The sequence below is a fragment of the Oncorhynchus tshawytscha genome, linkage group LG22 (genome assembly GCF_018296145.1).
Source record: "Oncorhynchus tshawytscha isolate Ot180627B linkage group LG22, Otsh_v2.0, whole genome shotgun sequence".
Lineage (NCBI taxonomy): Eukaryota > Metazoa > Chordata > Actinopteri > Salmoniformes > Salmonidae > Oncorhynchus > Oncorhynchus tshawytscha.
In genome coordinates this window covers 44653740-44670028 of record NC_056450.1, presented here as the reverse complement: position 1 = coordinate 44670028, position 16289 = coordinate 44653740, and the positions used below count along the sequence as shown (strand labels likewise).

The window sequence follows — 16289 nt, the reverse complement described above, 5'->3', positions numbered from 1 at the left end:
TACTCAGGATACACCGTTTCCCTCTTCCTGTATTCAGGATACACCGTGTCCCTCTTCCTGTATTCAGGATACACCGTTTCCCTCTTCCTGTATTCGTGATACACCGTGTCCCTCTTCCTGTATTCAGGATACACCGTGTCCCTCTTCCTGTATTCGTGATACACCGTTTCCCTCCCGTCAAACAGATTCAAATCAAATAAAACGTCTCCTTTATCCTCAGTTTCCATTAAATAGAACAGTTGAATAAACCTGGGTGCCTGAAAACCTGCCTGTCATATTGTCAGTTTAAGTGATTGTCTTCTTGAAAGAGCACCTCTACAACAGTTTGACAGGTTTGACCCATACGATCACTCCAAAAACAACATTGTTTCTTCTCAGGACTCTGTTAATTTCCCATCAAAAAAAGTCAACCATCACAAACAAACAAAAAGACAAATCCTGTTACAATTAAAAACTTTATTATTCCCCATAAAAACAAATCTCTTCACAATGTATTTACAGGCACATCTGGTGTCACACTAGACACACGCCAGAGTGACAGACATGTGGCTGATCTCCAGCTCTCTCTCAACTCCCCAATGTCATTACAAACCACTGTTTAGTGTCACATTTGAGTTGGATTATTGTCCCTAGCCTGACTGGGCCAAAAGTAGTGTACTATATAGGGAACAGGATGGCATAGGGGATACAACAGTTTCTCTGATAGAGACCTCTTCATTAAAATAGGTCCAGAATGGGAAAGAATATAAAATTGTACAGCCAGTAGAAAAACACAAAAGTTAACATCACATTCCCTATTCCCTTCATACTGCACTAATTTAGACCAGGGAAAATTGGGAAGCCCAGGTGGGGAAGCCCGGTGGGGAAGCCCAGGTGGGGAGGCCCAGGTGGGGAAGCCCAGGTGGGGAAGCCCAGGTGGGGAGGCCCAGGTGGGGAAGCCCAGGTGGGGAAGCCCAGGTGAGGAAGCCCAGGTGAGGAAGCCCGGATGGGGAAGCCCAGGTGGGGAAGCCCAGGTGAGGAAGCCCGGATGGGGAAGCCCGGATGGGGAAGCCCGGATGGGGAAGCCCAGGTGGGGAAGCCCAGGTGAGGAAGCCCAGGTGAGGAAGCCCAGGTGGGGAAGCCCAGGTGAGGAAGCCCAGGTGAGGAAGCCCAGGTAGGGAAGCCCAGGTGAGGAAGCCCAGGTAGGGAAGCCCAGGTGAGGAAGCCCAGGTGGGGAAGCCCAGGTGAGGAAGCCCAGGTAGGGAAGCCCAGGTGGGGAAGCCCAGGTGAGGAAGCCCAGAGGGCCCTGGTCTAAAGTGGTGCACTATGTAGGAGATAGGGTTCCCTTAGCACGTTGCTGCTCTGATTGTAGACGATTAATAAAACACATGCATGCAGAGAATCACTAAACTACAGACACCGGTTCAGTTAAAACTACAGTCCTACGAGCCAGACCCCGGTTCAGTTAAAACTACAGTCCTACGAGCCAGACACCGGTTCAGTTAAAACTACAGTCCTACGAGCCAGACACCGGTTCAGTTAAAACTACAGTCCTACGAGCCAGACACCGGTTCAGTTAAAACTACAGTCCTACGAGCCAGACACCGGTTCAGTTAAAACTACAGTCCTACGAGCCAGACACCGGTTCAGAAAAGAACATGCAACATAACACTCACTAGTAACAGGAAGTAACACAACGGACACGTTCCAGGATGACTACACTGCAGATGCCTGCCTAGATAGCTGTTATGTTAAACACCTAACCACATCCTATTATATAGCAATCTGATGCCCGATTGTGTCACTCAATGACGTGGTGCAGAACAATGGGTGGATGCAATGCATCTGTAACGTAGTCGGCCTGGAACGCAAACAGGTTTCTAGAAATGACTAGGAAGGAATTGACTTAAACCTTTAAACCGCTCCAATCAAAACAGTGTAGAACACAGCCCAGTCAAAAAACATCCTTTAAAATCACACCGGCAGCGTCCCTAAAACGGCACCCTGTTCCCTATATAGTGCACTAGTCTGGTTAAACGCAGTTCACTGTAAAGGGCATAGGGTGTGATTTGGGAGGCTGCCCACTGTTAATAAATCAGCCATACATATTCATGACCAGGAGCTCCAGACACACAGAACAAAGTGTTAGGAGGGAAAAGTTATTAAGATCACCATTCAGCAATATAACTGTACAAACCCAAGACAGATTAATACATAAAGGATCTCTAACCCAAGACAGATTAATACATAAAGGATCTCTAACCCAAGACAGATTAATACATAAAGGATCTAATCCAAGACAGAATAATACATAAAGGATCTCTAACCCAAGACAGATTAATACATAAAGGATCTCTAACCCAAGACAGATTAATACATAAAGGATCTCTAACCCAAGACAGATTAATACATAAAGGATCTCTAACCCAAGACAGATTAATACATAAATAATCTCTAACCCAAGACAGATTAATACATAAAGAATCTAATCCAAGACAGATTAATACAAAGAATCTCTAACCCAAGACAGATTAATACATAAAGGATCTCTAACCCAAGACAGATTAATACATAGACTAATACATAAAGGATCTCTAACCCAAGACAGATTAATACATAAAGAATCTCTAACCCAAGACAGATTAATACATAGACTAATACATAAAGAATCTCTAACCCAAGACAGATTAATACAAAGAATCTCTAACCCAAGACAGATTAATACATAAAGAATCTCTAACCCAAGACAGATTAATACATAAAGAATCTCTAACCCAAGACAGATTAATACATAAAGAATCTCTAACCCAAGACAGATTAATACATAAAGGATCTCTAACCCAAGACAGATTAATACATAGACTAATACATAAAGAATCTCTAACCAAGACAGATTAATACATAAAGAATCTCTAACCCAAGACAGATTAATACATAAAGAATCTCTAACCCAAGACAGATTAATACAAAGAATCTCTAACCCAAGACAGAATAATACATAAAGGATCTCTAACCCAAGACAGATTAATACATAAAGAATCTCTAACCATGACAGATTAATACATAAAGAATCTCTAACCAAGACAGATTAATACATAGACTAATACATAAAGAATCTCTAACCCAAGACAGATTAATACATAAAGAATCTCTAACCCAAGACAGATTAATACATAAAGAATCTAATCCAAGACAGTCTCTAACCAAGACAGATTAATACATAAAGAATCTCTAACCCAAGACAGATTAATACATAAAGAATCTCTAAACAAGACAGATTAATACATAAAGAATCTCTAACCCAAGACAGATTAATACATAGACTAATACATAAAGAATCTCTAACCAAGACAGATTAATACATAAAGAATCTCTAACCCAAGACAGATTAATACAAAGAATCTCTAACCCAAGACAGATTAATACAAATAATCTCTAACCCAAGACAGATTAATACATAGACTAATACATAAAGAATCTCTAACCCAAGACAGATTAATACATAAAGAATCTCTAACCCAAGACAGATTAATACATAAAGGATCTCTAACCCAAGACAGATTAATACATAAAGAATCTAACCCAAGACAGAATAATACATAAAGGATCTCTAACCCAAGACCGATGAATACATAAAGAATCTAATCCAAGACAGTCTCTAACCAAGACAGATTAATACATAAAGAATCTCTAACCCAAGACAGATTAATACATAAAGAATCTCTAAACAAGACAGATTAATACATAAAGAATCTCTAACCCAAGACAGATTAATACAAAGAATCTCTAACCCAAGACAGATTAATACATAAAGAATCTCTAACCCAAGACAGATTAATACATAAAGAATCTAACCCAAGACAGATTAATACATAAAGAATCTCTAACCCAAGACAGATTAATACAAATAATCTCTAACCCAAGACAGATTAATACAAATAATCTCTAACCCAAGACAGATTAATACATAGATTAATACATAAAGAATCTCTAACCCAAGACAGATTAATACATAGACTAATACATAAAGAATCTCTAACCCAAGACAGATTAATACATAAAGAATCTCTAACCCAAGACAGATTAATACATAAAGAATCTCTAACCCAAGACAGATTAATACATAAAGAATCTCTAACCCAAGACAGATTAATACATTATGAATCTCTAACCCAAGATGCATATATTGGCTCTCTAACCAAGACAGATTAATACATAAAGGATCTATAACCCAAGACAGATTAATACATAAAGGATCTCTAACCAAGACAGATTAATACATTACGAATCTCTAACCAAGACAGATTAATACATAAAGAATCTCTAACCAAGACAGATTAATACATAAAGGATCTATAAACCAAGACAGAATAATACATAAATAACCTCTAACCCAAGACAGAATAATACATAACAGATCTGTATGTCCACTAACCAGGAGATGGGTCAAAGTGTGCAACCTAAAATGGCACCCTATAGAGGGCACTACTATAGACCAGGGTCCATAGGAAAGAGGGTTCCATAGGGCTCTGGTGTCTAAAGTAGTGAACTATATAGGGAATAGGGTTCCATAGGGCTCTGGACTAAAATAGTGCACTACATCTCAGTGCAAGAGGCGTCACTACAGTCCCTGGTGCGAATCCAGGCTGTATCCCGTAGGGCAGCGCACAATTGTCCCAGCGTCGTTCTGGTTTGGCCGGGGTTGTAAAGAAGAATGTCTTAATTAACTGACTTGCCTTGTTAAATAAAGAGAGTGCTATTTCAGACAGAGCCAAAGAGAGGAACCACAGTTCAGGGTTACACTAGTAACGAGAGAGTGTTAGGTAAATATAGCGATACTGAGTCTGTGGAGTCAGAGCACACCGAACAGGTAACAGGATAGGTCAGGGGTCACCACGTGTAACAGGATAGATCAGGGGTCACCACATGTAACAGGATAGGTCAGGGGTCACCACGTGTAACTGGATAGGTCAGGGTCACCACGTGTAACAGGATAGGTCAGGGGTCACCACGTGTAACAGGATAGGTCAGGGGTCACCACGTGTAACTGGATAGGTCAGGGGTCACCACGTGTAACTGGATAGGTCAGGGGTCACCATGTGTAACAGTATAGGCCAGGGGTCACCACGTGTAACAGGATAGGTCAGGGGTCACCACGTGTAACTGGATAGGCCAGGGGTCACCACGTGTAACTGGATAGGCCAGGGGTCACCACGTGTAACTGGATAGGTCAGGGGTCACCATCTGTAACAGGTTCTGTCAGTCAGACGTGAGATAAGACAATCACCTCAGATCATCAGAAGAGAATCTCCAGCTTTTCCCTGTTATCTTTACAAATTCAAAACAGGTTCAAAAATATTATACGCTTTTAAGTCGTTTCAAAAGTTGAAAAAAGGCAGCTTTGGTTGGTATGGGATTGGGGATGGAATATAAATAGGCACTATTTACAGAGAATAAATGAGTTTCTATAGTGTGTAACAACCTGCTCAACACAGCTGGTTTTTAAAATGACTCAAATCTGCTCAACTCCACCACAGCCCCCTCTTCTGGTCAGACTTGGTGTTGCAGGTTTAAACTATTCCAGCCTTCTTGTCCTTTATATTCCCCAGTACATCCCTGTGAGACTTATTGCTAGGAATTCTTTGTCTGCTGCCTGTTTTTATTGATTTAGCCTTTATTAGATCAAGAAGTCCTACTGAGACCAAGGTCTGTTTTACAGACGAGCCTGTTGTAAAGATGTATTATTTGGTATAGCTTTAACCCATAATCCTCGTTCCTGCATACGGGTTCAAATGGCAGATTTGGATTCTGATAAACGCCCTGAATTGGAACGCGGTGTCTGTACGGTAACATGCTATACATGACATCAGACGCTCCGCTTCATAGCGCTGTGTGGGTTTTGACTGACAGGGCCCTTTTCACATTCCGGCCCTAGTTAGAGGTCAGTGACCTGCTGTCGGCCACAGGTCAGGAGTCAGAGATCAAGGGTTAAAGGTCAGTGACCTTGTTCCCCACCAGGGCGGCGACCTGCTGTAGACGATAGGCCAGCTGCAACTTCTGTCCAGCTGCGTCATCCTCCAGAGACATGATGACCTACAGACAGACAGCATTCACTATCAGATAGTACAGTAGATTACAGTAGAGACACGATGACCTACAGACAGATAGTACAGTAGAGACACGATGACCTACAGACAGACAGCATTCACTATCAGATAGTACAGTAGAGACACGATGACCTACAGACAGACAGCATTCACTATCAGATAGTACAGTAGATTACAGTAGAGACATGATGACCTACAGACAGACAGCATTCACTATCAGATAGTACAGTAGAGACACGATGACCTACACAGACAGCATTCACTATCAGATAGTACAGTAGAGACACGATGACCTACAGTAGAGACATGATGACCTACAGACAGATAGCATTCACTATCAGATAGTACAGTAGGTTACAGTAGAGACATGATGACCTACAGACAGACAGCATTCACTATCAGATAGTACAGTAGAGACACGATGACCTACAGACAGACAGAATTCACTATCAGATAGTACAGTAGGTTACAGTAGAGACACGATGACCTACAGCAACATTGCTGCCCACGGACCAGTACATTCAAAAAATATATTAGATTTTTTAGGAACTCAGTCGGGGTCTCAACATCCTGTTGAGCATTTGTTATACTAGAATACACAAGGTGCAACATCAGCAGTCACTCAATCAGCCCATGTCAGCTAAATTAGTCCAGCTATCTAAACTTGTAGTAAGCATGGTTGAATTACCATCAGTTAGCATATTAAAAACTGGAAAATGTGTAGAATTGCTGGAAATGACTTGAAGGTTTGCCACAGTTCGTTTGGCAAACACGCTCAGGACCCCCAGTCTGAGGTCCTGAGCCCTCTGGAGCAGGTTTTCATCAAGGATCTCTCTGTACTTTGCTCCGTTCATCTTTCCCTTGATCCTGACTAGTCTCCCAGTCCCTGCTGCTGAAAAACATCCCCACAGCATGATGCTGCTACCACCATGCTTCACCGTAGGGATGGTGCCAGGTTTCTTCCAGACGTGACCCTTGGCATTCAGGCCAAATAGTTCAATCTTGGTTTCATCAGACCAGAGAATCTTGTTTCTCATGGGCTGAGTCCTTTAGGTGCCCTTTGGCAAACTCCAAGCCGGCTGTCATGTGCCTTTTATTGAGGAGTGGCTTCAGTCTGGCCACTCTACCATAAAGGCCTGATAAAGGCCATTCTAGATCTCTGCCAGAGTGAACATTGGGTTCTTGGTCATCTCCCTCACCAAGGCCCTTCTCTCCTGATTGGCCGGGCAGCCAGCTCTAGGAAGAGTCTTGGTGGTTCCAAACTTCTTCCATTTAAGAATGATGGAGGCCACGGTGTTCTTGGGGACCTTCAATGCTGCAGAAATGTTTTGGTACCCTTCCCCAGATCTGACATGCACTGTCAACTGTGGGACCTTATATAGACAGGTGTGTACATTTCCAAATCATGTCCAATCAATTGAATTTACCACAAGTGGACTCCAAGTTGTAGAAACATCTCAAGGATGATCAATGGAAACAGGATGCACCTGAGCTCAATCAGCTCAATTTAGAGTCTCACAGCGAAGGGTCTGAATATTTAATTAAATAAGGTATTTTTTTTCATACATTTGCAAAAAATATATATATATTTCTTGCTTTGTCATTGTGGGGTATTGTGATGTCATTGTGGGGTATTGTGATGTCATTGTGGGGTATTGTGATGTCATTGTGGGGTATTGTGATGTCATTGTGGGGTATTGTGATGTCATTGTGGGGTATTGTGATGTCATTGTGGGGTATTGTGATGTCATTGTGGGGTATTGTGATGTCATTGTGGGGTATTGTGATGTCATTGTGGGGTATTGTGATGTCATTGTGGGGTATTGTGATGTCATTGTGGGGTATTGTGTGTAGATTGATGAGGATTTTTTTTGTTTAATCCATTTTAGAATAAGGCTGTAAACGTAACAAAATGTTGAAAAAGTCAAGGGGTCTGAATACTTTGCGAAGGCGCTGTATGTGTACCTGGTCATAGTACTTGTTGATGTACTTGTACAGCTCGTGCAGAGCCACCAGACTGTTCATCTCTGAGGCAAAACTCTGGAATAGAAAGACACACATGTTACTGCAACCTACTGGTTAAATAACGCTACTGCAACCTACTGGTTAAATAACGCTACTGCAACCTACTGGTTAAATAACGCTACTGCAACCTACTGGTTAAATAACGCTACTGCAACCTACTGGTTAAATAACGCTACTGCAACCTACTGGTTAAATAACGCTACTGCAACCTACTGGTTAAATAACGCTACTGCAACCTACTGGTTAAATAACGCTACTGCAACCTACTGGTTAAATAACGCTACTGCAACCTACTGGTTAAATAACGCTACTGCAACCTACTGGTTAAATAACGCTACTGCAACCTACTGGTTAAATAACGGCAACCTAAAATAACGCTACTGCAACCTACTGGTTAAATAACGCTACTGCAAATAACGCCTGCACCTACTGGTTAAATAACGCTACTGCAACCTACTGGTTAAATAACGCTACTGCAACCTACTGGTTAAATAACGCTACTGCAACCTACTGGTTAAATAACGCTACTGCAACCTACTGGTTAAATAACGCTACTGCAACCTACTGGTTAAATAACGCTACTGCACCCTACTGGTTAAATAACGCTACTGCACCTACTGGTTAAATAACGCTACTGCAACCTACTGGTTAAATAACGCTACTGCAACCTACTGGTTAAATAACGCTACTGCAACCTACTGGTTAAATAACGCTACTGCAACCTACTGGTTAAATAACGCTACTGCAACCTACTGGTTAAATAACGCTACTGCAACCTACTGGTTAAATAACGCTACTGCAACCTACTGGTTAAATAACGCTACTGCAACCTACTGGTTAAATAACGCTACTGCAACCTACTGGTTAAATAACGCTACTGCAACCTACTGGTTAAATAACGCTACTGCAACCTACTGGTTAAATAACGCTACTGCAACCTACTGGTTAAATAACGCTACTGCAACCTACTGGTTAAATAACGCTACTGCAACCTACTGGTTAAATAACGCTACTGCAACCTACTGGTTAAATAACGCTACTGCAACCTACTGGTTAAATAACGCTACTGCAACCTACTGGTTAAATAACGCTACTGCAACCTACTGGTTAAATACTGCACAGGCAATTACAACCACATCAAGGTATATTTAACTTTATAATGATGTAACACTAGAGTAGGTTATTAAAGTATTCATGTTTTAAATGTAGAGCAGAGAGGAGAGTAAAGTGAAGAGGAGGAGAGCAGAATAGAGGAGAGGAGAGCAGAATAGAGGGGAGAGGAGAGCAGAATAGAGGGGAGGGGAGGGGAGCAGAATAGAGGGGAGGGGAGAGGAGAGCAGAATAGAGGGGAGGGGAGAGGAGAGCAGAATAGAGGGAGGGGAGAGGAGAGCAGAATAGAGGGGAGGGGAGAGGAGAGCAGAATAGAGGGGAGGGGAGAGGAGAGCAGAATAGAGGGGAGGGGAGAGGAGAGCAGAATAGAGGGGAGGGGAGGGGAGGGGAGGGGAGAGGAGGGGAGAGGAGAGCAGAATAGAGGGGAGGGGAGAGGAGGGGAGAGAGGAGAGCAGAATAGAGGGGAGGGGAGGGGAGGGGAGAGGAGAGCAGAATAGAGAGGAGAGCAGAGCAGAATAGAGGGGAGAGCAGAATAGAGGGGAGAGGAGAGGAGGGGAGAGCAGAATAGAGAGGAGAGGAGAGCAGAATAGAGAGGAGAGGAGGGGAGGGGAGAGCAGAATAGAGGGGGGGAGAGGAGGGAGAGCAGAATAGAGGGGAGAGGAGAGGAGGGGAGAGCAGAATAGAGGGGAGAGGAGAGGAGGGGAGAGCAGAATAGAGGGGAGGGGAGAGGAGGGGAGCGGAGAGCAGAATAGGGGGAGAGCAGAATAGAGGGGCGGGGAGAGCAGAATAGGGGGAGAGCAGAATAGAGGGGAGAGGAGAGGAGGGGAGAGTAGGGGAGAGCAGAATAGAGGGGAGAGGAGAGGAGGGGAGAGCAGAATAGAGGGGAGAGGAGAGGAGGGGAGAGCAGAATAGAGGGGAGGGGAGAGGAGGGGAGCGGAGAGCAGAATAGAGGGGAGGGGAGCGGAGAGCAGAATAGAGGGGAGGGGAGAGCAGAATAGATAGGAGAGGAGAGCAGAATAGAGGGGAGAGGAGAGCAGAATAGAGGGGGAGGGAAGAGGAGGGGAGGGAGAGCAGAATGGAGGGGAGGGGAGAGCAGAATGGAGGGGAGGGGAAAGCAGAATAGAGGGGAGGGGAGAGGAGGGGAGGGGAGAGCAGAATAAAGGGGAGAGGAGAATAGAGAGGAGAGCAGAATAGAGAGGAGGGGAGGGGAGAGGAGAGCAGAATAGAGAGGAGGGGAGAGGAGAATAGAGGGGAGGGGAGAGGAGAATAGAGGGGAGAGGAGAGGAGAATAGAGGGGAGGGGAGAGCAGAATAGAGGGGAGGGGAGAGGAGAGCAGAATAGAGGGGAGAGGAGAGGAGGGGAGGGGAGAGGAGAATAGAGAGGAGAGGAGAGCAGAATAGAGAGGAGAGGAGAGCAGAATAGAGGGGAGGGGAGAGCAGAATAGAGGGGAGGGGAGAGCAGAATAGAGGGGAGAGGAGAGGAGGGGAGGGGAGAGGAGAGCAGAATATATCCCTCTAGTGGTGTGGGGGCTGTGCTTTGGCAAAGTGGGTGGGGTTATATCCTTCCTGTTTGGCCCTGTCCGGGGTGACCTCGGATGGGGCCACAGTGTCTCCTGACCCCTCCTGTCTCAGCCTCCAGTATTTATGCTGCAGTAGTTTATGTGTCGGGGGCTGGGGTCAGTTTGTTATATCTGGAGTACTTCTCCTGTCCTATTCGGTGTCCTGTGTGAATCTAAGTGTGCGTTCTCTAATTCTCTCCTTCTCTCTTTCTTTCTCTCTCTCGGAGGACCTGAGCCCTAGGACCTGAGCTCCAGGACTACCTGACATGATAACTCCTTGCTGTCCCCAGTCCACCTGGCCATGCTGCTGTTCCAGTTTCAACTGACCTGAGCCCTAGGACCATGCCCCAGGACTACCTGACATGATGACTCCTTGCTGTCCCCAGTCCACCTGGCCATGCTGCTGCTCCAGTTTCAACTTCCACCTGACTGTGCTGCTGCTCCAGTTCAACTGTTCTGCCTTATTATTATTCGACCATGCTGGTCATTTATGAACATTTGAACATCTTGGCCATGTTCTGTTATAATCTCCACCCGGCACAGCCAGAAGAGGACTGGCCACCCCACATAGCCTGGTTCCTCTCTAGGTTTCTTCCTAGGTTTTGGCCTTTCTAGGGAGTTTTCCCTAGCCACCGTGCTTCTACACCTGCATTGCTTGCTGTTTGGGGTTTTAGGCTGGGTTTCTGTACAGCACTTTGAGATATCAGCTGATGTAAGAAGGGCTATATAAATAAATTTGATTTGATTTGATTTGAGAATAGAGGGGAGAGGAGAGGAGGGAGGGGAGAGGAGAGCAGAATAGAGGGGAGAGGAGAGCAGAGGGGAGAGGGGAGGAGGGGAGGGGAGAGCAGAATAGAGGGGAGAGGAGAGGAGGGGAGGGGAGAGCAAAATAGAGGGAGAGGAGAACAGAATAGAGGGGAGGGGAGAGGAGAGCAGAATAGAGGGGAGGGGAGAGGAGAGCAGAATAAAGGGGAGAGGGAGGGAGGGGAGGGGAGAGCAAAATAGAGGGGAGAGGAGAGAAGAATAGATGGAAGGGGAGAGGAGAATAGAGGGGAGGGGAGAGCAGAATAGAGAGGAGGGGAGAGGAGAGTAGAATAGAGGGGAGGGGAGAGGAGAATAGAGGGGAGGGGAGGGAGAGAGGAGAATAGAGGGGAGGGGAGGGGAGAGGAGAATAGAGGGGAGGGGAGAGGAGAGTAGAATAGAGGGGAGGGGAGAGGAGAATAGAGGGGAGAGGAGAGGAGAATAGAGGGGAGAGGAGATCAGAATAGAGGGGAGAGGAGAGCAGAATAGAGGGGAGGGGAGAGGAGGGGAGGGGAGAGGAGGGGAGGGGAGAGCAGAATAGAGGGGAGGAGGGAGAGGAGAGCAGAATAGAGGGGAGGAGGGAGAGGAGGGGAGAGCAGAATAGAGGGGAGAGGAGAGCAGAATTGAGGGGAGGGGAGAGGAGAGCAGAATTGAGGGGAGGGGAGAGGATGGGAGGGGAGAGCAGAATAGAGGGGAGAGGAGAGCAGAATAGAGGAGAGGAGAAGAGAGGAAAATAGAGGGGAGGGGAGAGGAGAGCAGAATAGAGGGGAGGAGAAGAGAGGAAAATAGAGGGGAGGGGAGAGGAGAGCAGAATAGATGGGAGGAAAGTAGAATAGAGGGAGGGAAAGTAGAATAGAGGGAGGGGAGAGTAGAATAGAGGGGAGGGGAGAGGAGGGGAGGGAGAGTAGAATAGATGGGAGGGGAGAGGAGGGGAGGGGAGAGCAGAATAGAGGGAAAGGAGAGCAGAATAGAGGGGAGGGGAGAGGAGAGCAAAATAGAGGGGAGAGGAGAGAAGAATAGAGGGGAGGGGAGAGGAGAATAGAGGGGAGGGGAGAGGAGAATAGAGGGGAGGGGAGAGGAGAATAGAGGGGAGGGGAGAGGAGAATAGAGGGGAGGGGAGAGGAGACTAGAGGGGAGAGGAGAGCAGAATAGAGGGGAGAGGAGAGCAGAATAGAGGGGAGGGGAGAGGATAATAGAGGGGAGAGGAGAGCAGAATAGAGGGGAGGGGAGAGGAGGGGAGGGGAGAGTAGAATAGAGGGGAGGGGAGAGGAGAGGATAATAGAGGGGAGGGGAGAGGATAATAGAGGGGAGGGGAGAGCAGAATAGAGGGGAGAGGAGAGCAGAATAGAGGGGAGGGGAGAGGAGGGGAGGGAGAGCAGAATAGAGGGGAGGGGAGAGGAGGGGAGAGCAGAATAGAGGGGAGAGGAGAGCAGAATAGATGGGAGGGGAGAGCAGAATAGAGGGGAGAGGAGAGCAGAATAGATGGGAGGGAGAGCAGAATAGAGGGGAGAGGAGAGCAGAATAGATGGGAGGGAGAGCAGAATAGAGGGGAGAGGAGAGCAGAATAGAGGGGAGGGGAGAGTAGAATAGAGGGGAGGAGAGCAGAATAGAGGGGAGAGGAGAGCAGAATAGAGAGGAGAGTAGAATAGAGGGGAGGGGAGAGCAGAATAGAGGGGAGGGGAGAGGAGGGGAGAGCAGAATAGAGGGGAGAGGAGAGCAGAATAGAGGGGAGGGGAGAGCAGAAGAGGGGAGGGGAGAGGAGGGGAGAGCAGAATAGAGGGGAGAGGAGAGCAGAATAGAGGGGAGGGGAGAGCAGAATAGAGGGGAGGGGAGAGGAGGGGAGGGGAGAGCAGAATAGAGGGGAGGGGAGAGGAGGGGAGGGGAGAGCAGAATAGAGGGGAGAGGAGAGCAGAATAGAGGGGAGGGGAGAGGAGGGGAGAGCAGAATAGAGGGGAGGGGAGAGGAGGGGAGAGCAGAATAGAGGGGAGAGGAGAGCAGAATTGAGGGGAGGGGAGAGGAGGGGAGAGCAGAATAGAGGGGAGAGGAGAGCAGAATAGATGGGAGGGGAGAGTGGAATAGAGGGGAGAGTAGAATAGAGGGGAGGGGAGAGTAGAATAGAAAGGAGAGGGGAGAGGAGAGCAGAATAGAGGAGAGGAGAAGAGAGGAAAATAGAGGGGAGGGGAGAGGAGAGCAGAATAGAGGGGAGAGCAGAATAGAGGGGAGAGCAGAATAGAGAGGAGAGCAGAATAGAGGGGAGAGCAGAATAGAGAGGAGAGCAGAATAGAGAAGAGAGGAGAGCAGAAGAGAGAAGAGGGGAGAGGAGAGCAGAATAGAGAGGAGAGGAGAGGAGGGAGAGCAGAATAGAGAGGAGAGGAGAGGAGAGCAGAATAGAGAGGAGAGCAGAGGAGGAGAGGAGGGGAGAGGAGAGCAGAATAGAGGAGGAGAGCAGAATAGAGGAGGAGAGGAGAGCAGACTAAAGTAGGGTTTAAAACCTCACTCACCCCAGACAACTCTGTTAGAGTAGAGTTCATTTCTTGGTAACAGCCAGACGCTGCACTGTGGATGTCACTGTAGTACCTGGAACAATACCCACAGAACACTGTAATACCTGGAACAACACCCACAGAACACTGTAATACCTGGAACAATACCCACTGTAATACCTGGAACAATACCCACAGAACACTGTAATACCTGGAACAATACCCAAAGAACACTGTAATACCTGGAACAATACCCACAGAACACACTGTAATACCTGGAACAATACCCACAGAACACACTGTAATACCTGGAACAACACCCAAAGTAATACCTGGAACAACACCTACAGAACACTGTAATACCTGGAACAGCACCCACAGAATACACTGTAATACCTGGAACAATACCCACAGAAAACTGTAATACCTGGAACAGCACCCACAGAATACACTGTAATACCTGGAACAATACCCACTGTAATACCTGGAACAATACCCACAGAACACTGTAATACCTGGAACAATACCCACAGAACACACTGTAATACCTGGAACAATACCCACAGAACACACTGTAATACCTGGAACAATACCCATAGAACACACTGTAATATCTGGAACAATGTCTACAGAACACTGTAATACCTGGAACAACACCCACAAAACACTGTAATACCTGGAACAATACCCACAGAACACTAATACCTGGAACAACACCCACAGAACACTAATACCAGGAGCACTATCCATAGAACAAACAGTAATACCTGGAACAATATCCACAGAACACACTGTAATACCTGGAACAATACCCACAGAACACACTGTAATACCTGCAACAATACCCACAGAACACAATGTAATACCTGCAACAATACCCACAGAACACACTGTAATACCTGGAACAATACCCACAGAACACAATGTAATACCTGCAACAATACCCACAGAACACTAATACCTGGAACAAAACCCACAGAACACAATGTAATACCTGCAACAATACCCACAGAACACTAATACCTGGAACAACACCCACAGAACACTGTAATACCTGGAACAATACCCGCAGAACACACTGTAATACCTGGAACAATACCCACAGAACACTGTAATACCTGGACCAATACCCACAGAACACACTGTGATACCTGGAACAACACACACTGTAATACCTGGAACAATACCCACAGTAATACCTGGAACAATACCCACAGAACACTGTAATACCTGGAACAATACCCACAGAACACACTGTAATACCTGGAACAATACCCACAGAACACAATGTAATACCTGCAACAATACCCACAGAACACAATGTAATACCTGGAACAATACCCACAGAACACACTGTAATACCTGGAACAATACCCACAGAACACTGTAATACCTGGAACAATACCCACAGAACACAAATACCTGGAACAATACCCACAGAACACTGTAATACCTGGAACAATACCCACAGAACACACTGTAATACCTGGAACAACACCCACTGTAATACCTGGAACAATACCCACAGAACACTAATACCTGGAACAATACCCACAGAACACACTGTAATACCTGGAACAATACCCACAGAACACACTGTAATACCTGGAACAATACCCACAGAACACACTGTAATACCTGGAACAATACCCACAGAACACTGTAATACCTGGAACAATACCCACAGAACACTGTAATACCCGGAACAATACCCACAGAACACTGTAATACCTGGAACAATACCCACAGAACACAATGTAATACCTACAACAATACCCACAGAACACAATGTAATACCTGCAACAATACCCACAGAACACAATATAATACATGCAACAATACCCACTGTAATACCTGGAACAATACCCACTGTAATACCTGGAACAATACCCACAGAACACACTGTAATACCTGGAACAATACCCACAGAACACTGTAATACCTGGAACAACACCCAGAACACTGTAATACCTGAAACAGCACCCACAGAATACACTGTAATACCTGGAACAATACCCAGCACAATACCACAGAACCTGGAACAATACCCACAGAACACTGTAATACCTGGAACAATACCCACAGAACACTGTAATACCTGGAACAATGTAATACACCCACAGAACAATACCCACACTGTAATACCTGGAACAATACCCACAGAACACTAATACCTGGAACAATACCCACAGAACACTGTAATACCTGGAACAATACCCACCCACA

General features: G+C 45.9%; 1 protein-coding gene across 2 annotated transcripts in view; it reads right to left on the bottom strand.

Moving 5' to 3' along the window:
* Positions 1 to 436: 436 nt before the first annotated feature.
* LOC112240869 (plexin-B3) overlaps positions 437 to 16289 on the bottom strand; it is a 184392-nt gene continuing 168539 nt past the window's right edge. For both annotated transcript variants that reach the window (XM_042304332.1, XM_042304333.1), the window contains exons 35-37: positions 14082 to 14157; positions 8052 to 8126; positions 437 to 6072 (exon numbers count right to left, since the gene is read on the bottom strand). In XM_042304332.1, the coding sequence (XP_042160266.1) occupies positions 5968 to 6072; positions 8052 to 8126; positions 14082 to 14157 (256 nt within the window). In that variant the 3' untranslated portion in view covers positions 437 to 5967. The remainder of the gene's footprint in view (positions 6073 to 8051; positions 8127 to 14081; positions 14158 to 16289) is intronic.